Source organism: Pteropus medius, unplaced genomic scaffold (assembly GCF_902729225.1).
Source record: "Pteropus medius unplaced genomic scaffold, Ma_sr-lr_union100, whole genome shotgun sequence".
NCBI classification, from domain to species: domain Eukaryota; kingdom Metazoa; phylum Chordata; class Mammalia; order Chiroptera; family Pteropodidae; genus Pteropus; species Pteropus medius.
In genome coordinates, this window is record NW_024351730.1 from 20,664,736 (window position 1) to 20,670,666 (window position 5,931).

General features: G+C 41.9%; 1 protein-coding gene and 1 long non-coding RNA gene across 2 annotated transcripts in view; one reads left to right on the top strand and one right to left on the bottom strand.

Moving 5' to 3' along the window:
• ENAM (enamelin) overlaps positions 1–5,733 on the top strand; it is a 12,731-nt gene extending 6,998 nt beyond the window's left edge. The window contains exons 7-8 of the mRNA XM_039845376.1: positions 278–328; positions 2,875–5,733. Of these exons, the coding sequence (XP_039701310.1) occupies positions 278–328; positions 2,875–5,733 (2,910 nt within the window). The remainder of the gene's footprint in view (positions 1–277; positions 329–2,874) is intronic.
• LOC120588171 (uncharacterized) overlaps positions 1–5,931 on the bottom strand; it is a 14,445-nt gene that overhangs the window by 4,508 nt on the left and 4,006 nt on the right. The window lies entirely within an intron of this gene.

A 5,931-nucleotide genomic window follows, 5' to 3' on the forward strand; every position in this document is an offset into this window, starting at 1 on the left:
GGAGGCAGTGGGGCAGAGTGATCTCTAGGAGGTGATATTTTGAGTAGGATGAACTCAGATTCAGGTGAAGCCTTTGTATTTACCAGTATTCACTGATGGATTATAACTATAATTATTAATAGTTGAATCATGAGAGCTAATGACTCAAAAGTTAAAGCTAACAGTGTTTACATCCAATCCCTGACACAAACTATTTTACAACACCTTGAGTCTTACAAACAAATGGCAGTACAGAAAGTGGCTTTCTCTTGTGTTCATTTTGTTTTTCACCTTTCAGAGGGTACCACCAGGTTATGGACGTCCACCAGTGAGCAATGAAGAAGGTGGGGTAAGTACAAGTAAAGCTACATTCTCCCATTAGGGATTACAATCTTTTAGTTTATGCTTTTTTGATCCCTGCCCATTAAGAAAGTTAAAATCCAGCATATGAACCTGACCTTAAGCACCCATTGATATAAAGGGGGAAAAGTACAACAAATCAAGCTAGTACCAAAAATAAAATAAATGTGATACATCATTTCTCCTCTATATGTATTGAAATCTCCCTCCCTCCCTCATTTCCCACACCCCTGTCTCTCCCTCTCTCTCAAAGAAAGCTAACCTAATAACCCATGCTCTAGTTTGATGCTGGACCCTGGACAGTAATGGAGCAATTAGGAAACAAAGAAGGAAGTAAAACCACCTTAGACCCCTGCATGATATCAGAGACATCTCCTCACCCACCTATCTAATTCCCTGAAGAGGATTAAGTAATCATTTAATTCCCTCACTGTACAAATTTTGAAACCCACAATAGATAAATTACTATTCAATTTCACTGAGTTAGTGGATAAACTGGACCCAGAACCCAAGTCTTCTGACACCCTGTCCAATGACTTTTTTACAACACCACACTAGGAGAAGAGCCAACTGCATGTCACAGAATGATATACTGTTAAAATATTCTAGCACTGTGTCATCAAAAAGTCATTATGTGATGGTGGCAAAGCACCCCACCCCTGGAGTTTATTTCCTCTTTTTTCCTTAGATAAGTGATATGTCCTCAGTGAAATGTGGAAAGCTGATAGCTTGGAGGTGGGCGGGGGGGAAGGGGGGAATTAGGGGAGAGGTTAAAACAATGACATTGAAAATTACTATGTTAGTAATGGCATAAGGTGCTTTCAAAAATACCATTGTGAAATAATCCCAAATAAAAATGAGTCAGATAAGTGTATGCACCTTCAAAACTGGAACTTCAAATTTTCACAAATATAACATGAGAGAGTGAAGCAGATACCCAGGCAGTTAGCATAGGCATCAAGAAATCCGTATTCCATCTCTTGGGGACATTGTCTGATTTCCTGCATAATCAGGGACATCTCCTTACCCATCTGTTTCATCATCTCCACCTACAAATAAATATTTAAAATACTTTTTCTCTAAATTGTATTTTTCAAAGAAAAGCTAAATGACCTAAATGCCATACAACTGTCTAACAAACATACTGACGGAGCTCATGATGATCACATCACTTATTAAACAAAAATTTATTAAGCACTTCTCTCCATGCTAGATACTGAGGAAACAAAGATGGGAAGAATATTTTCATTCAAAAACTTCACATGGGAGAATCCTAGGAAATTAGGCAATCGAAATTCAGTGGGATAATTGTTATAGCAGAAGTATATGTTGCTGTCAAGACCTGGAAGTAGAGCTTAATTCATGGAAGTCAGGATAGAGAAGGGAGTATTCAAGCTGAGTCCTGAGGATGAGTCAAGTTTACCATGAGGGATAAATGTGTAGGTGAGAAGTTGCATTATAAGCCATGTGTAAAGGCACTTAAGCATAAAGAGAATAGAGTACTCAAAGAACTAGTAGTAGCTCTATTATCATTATTATTTTTTTTTTACTTTATTTACTGTGGTAAAAACACTTAACATGAGATCTACCCTCTTAAATTTTGAAGTAGATAATACAGAGTTGACTATAGGTACAATGTTCTAATCTCTAGAGCTTATTCATCTTGCTTAAATGAGATCCTATGCCTATTGATTAGTAACTCCCCATTTCCCTGTCCCCCAAGCCCCTGGCAATCACTGCTCCACTGATGACAATGGAAAGGCAAGATTAAAGGAAAGTAAAATTACATCCATAGTAACCAATGAGAAAACTATTACAATAGTTCAGGTGTATTAGGGATAAAGGAGAAGGGGACAAAAGGAGGAGGATGAAAGCTTAGATTTTATAGGACTTGGTCATTAATTTTCTGGGGGAAATAAAGGAAAGAGCAGAAACTCAGGAAGCTGGACAGATAGTGGTGAATGCTGCTCAGATATAGAATATTGGAGAAGGAGATTTATTTGTAGGTGGAGATGATGAAACAGATGGGTAAGGAGATGTCCCTGACATCATGCAGGAAATCAGACAATGTCCCCAAGAGATGGAATACGGATTTCTTGATGCCTATGCTAACTGCCTGGGTATCTGCTTCACTCTCTCATGTTATATTTGTCTGGGTACATGCAGTTGGAGGTACTCAAGAGATCTTCAGGGAAGCAGTCTCGCTGTCTCAACCTCAAGAGAGAATGCCATGGGCCAGAGTTATGGCTTTGGGAGTTACTGGCATGATTCTATCCTGAAAGAATTGTTCCGCAATAGATTGCTTAAAGCAGACGTGTAAAATGAGAACAGAAAAATGAGGAGAGTGGAAGATGGAACCCTAAAAAAAAATCTCAGATTTAGAATTCAGGCCGAGGAAGAGAAAGCAGAGAAATAACGGTCAGAAAGTTCAAAAAGCACATAGCTGATAAGATTTCCCTATCACATTTTAAAATTCCAAACACCACTGTTGTGAGAAACAAAGAGTAATTATCAATGTCCATCTTCTTCCTACAGAATCCTTACTTTGGATATTTTGGATATCATGGATTTGGGGGTCGTCCTCCTTATTATTCAGAAGAAATGTTTGAACAAGATTTTGAAAAACCTAAAGAAGAAGAAGACCCTCCTAAAACAGAGAAGCCAGCCACTGAACCCTCGTCTAATTCAACAGTTTCTGAGACTAATTCCACCCAACCAAATGCACCCAGTCCAGGTGGGAATCAGGGTGGAAATGACACCAGCCCAACAGGAAATAGCGCCCATGGGCCAAACACTGTGAGCGGCCCTACAGCTCAAAACGGGGCCATCCCACCACCTGCAGTTAATGTATCAGGTCAGGGGGCACAAAGAAGTCAAATCCCCTGGGGTCCCAGTCAGCCAAATATTCGTGAAAATTACCCAAATCCTAACTTCCAAAGTTTTCCTGTGGGAAGACAATGGCGTCCCACTGGTACCGCCATGGGGCATGGACAGAACGGGCCTTTTTACCGAAATCAACAAGTCCAGAGAGGTCCTCGGTGGAACTCCTTTGCTTTGGAAGACAGACAGACAGTTCGTCCAGGAAACCCAATTTATCGCAAACCTTATGCTTCCACTGCAAGAGGCAATTCTCCCAGTCATGCAGGAAATCCAGCAAATTTCAGGAGAAAGCCTCAGAGGCCACAAAAACATCTGATGGGAACCAACATTGTCCCTTTGGGTTCCAAACATGGTACTGTTAGCCCCAGTGAAAAAATCCAAAATCCAAGAGAGAAGCCACTAGGTCAAAAAGAAAGAATAGTCATTCCTACAAGGGATCCAACTGGCCCCTGGAGAAACTCTCAAGACTACGAAGTTAATAAATTAAACTATAAACTGCCTCACCCTGAGGGTAACAGGCTAATCCCAAATTTGAATTCTATTGATCAACGTGAAAACTCTTATTACCCAAGAGGAGATTCCAGAAGAGCCCCAAATTCTGATGGACAAACCCAAAGCCAGAATTTGCCCAAAGGGATTATCGTAGAGCCAAGAAGGATCCCATATGAATCAGAAACGAATCAACCAGAATTAAAGCACAGTACACATCAGTCTGTATACCCTGAGGAAATCCCTTCCCCTGCAAGGGAACATTTTCCTGCTGGAAGAAACACTTGGAACCGCCAAGAAATCTCTCCACCTTTTAAGGAAGATCCTGGGAGGCAGGAGGAACATTTACCTCATCCTTCACGCAGTTCTAGAGGAGGTATGTACTACCCTTACTATAACCCCTATGATCCCAGGGAAAACTCACCATACCTCAGAAGCAATACATGGGATGAGAGAGATGATTCTCCCAATACTGTGGGGCAGCCCAAAAATCCACTATACCCCACGAATACTCCAGACCCGAAAGAGACAGTCCCTTACAATGAAGAGGACCCAATGGATCCAACTGGAGTTGAATCTTTCCCAGGACAAAGAAGATGGGGTGTAGAGGAGTCAAGTTTTAAAGAAGACCCAACGGTTAGGCACTATGAAGGTGAGCATTACACCTCAAATCAACCAAAGGAATACCTTCCCTATTCCTTAGATAATCCGTTGAAACCCATGGAAGATTTTCCTTATGGTGAATATTACCCCTGGAACCCAGATGAGAATTTTCTATCATATAACACAGTTCCCACTGTACCACCGCCTGCGGAGAACAGGGGCTATTATGCGAATAGTGCTATTGGACAAGAAGAAAGCACTCTGCTTCCTTCTTGGAACTCCTGGGACCAAAGGATACAAGCCCAAGGGCAAGAAGAAAGAAGGCCATATTTTAACGGAAATTTTGGGGACCAGACAACAAATTTACACAAAGCCCCTGCTAGGCCACCACACCAGAAAGAGAACCAGCCCTATTTTAGTAACTCCCCAGCTGGGCTTCAGAAAAATCCAACATGGCGTGAAGGTGAGAATTTGAATTATGGCATGCAGATTACTAGATTAAATTCACCAGAGGGAGAACATTTGGCTTTCCAGGACTTAATTCCTCCAAGTTACCCAGCAGCTCAAAAAGAAGCACATTTATTTCATCTAAGCCATAGAAGCCCTTGCTGTGCTGGTGGTTCCATGGGGCTCAAGGACAATCTTCTTGCTCCGCAAGACTACACTCCATCCTTTGGTCTTGCACCAGGGGAGGACCGAGACATCAGTCCTGTGTATACAAAAGATAGTCATGTAAGACATACCATCTCCCCAGCAAGCATCCTACCTAGTCAAAGAAACAGTTCAGAGAAAGGACTGCCTGGAGAAAGTCAAAACCCAAATCCTTTTAGAAATGACATGTCCACTCTCAGGAGAAACATACCATGTTCTATAAAGAATCAACCAGACCAAAGGGAAAGTACGCCCTTTCCCGAAGCCAGTTCCCTTCATTCGAAGAATACACCTTGTCTCAAAGGTGACCTTGGAGGAGATGGAAACAATGTTTTGGACCAAATATTTGAAGGCAGCCAGCTTAATGAAAAGACTGTTGACCTTATTCCTGAGCAGCTTGTTATTGGTACAGCCGATGAAGGCCCCAAGCCAGAAGGAAGCCAAAGAGAAGTGCAAGGAAGTGAGGGTGAAAGACAACAACAAAGGCCATCTAGCATCCTACAGTTAGCATGCTTTGGCTCCAAATTAGCAAAGTATCACTCTTCCAGCACTGGAACTCCATCTAGCATTGGAAGGAAAGGCTCATTCGATGGGGATCCAATGATGCCTACTGAAATTCCTAACTCATTGCCTGGATTACCTACTGGGGCCCAGTTTCAGAGTATAAATGTAGACCCACTTAATGCAGATGAACACACTACATTTGATTCCCTTCAAGTAGGGACCAATTCACAAAACCAGGTGCCAGACTGCTTACTACTTCAGGCCTAGGGATTCTCTCAACCAAGTATTCCTTTGGGGAAGGAAAATAACTGATATTCTATATCCGATATTCTCTAGTGGTTCCCCAACTTTCTCCCCCAAGATCTGATTAAGTATCTGACCCTCCTGGTGATCCTTAATTTTTTCCCTATTCCAGCCATAGGAGTATTGCCCCAGGTGATGCAGATCAGGTTGGGCTTCTGGGAG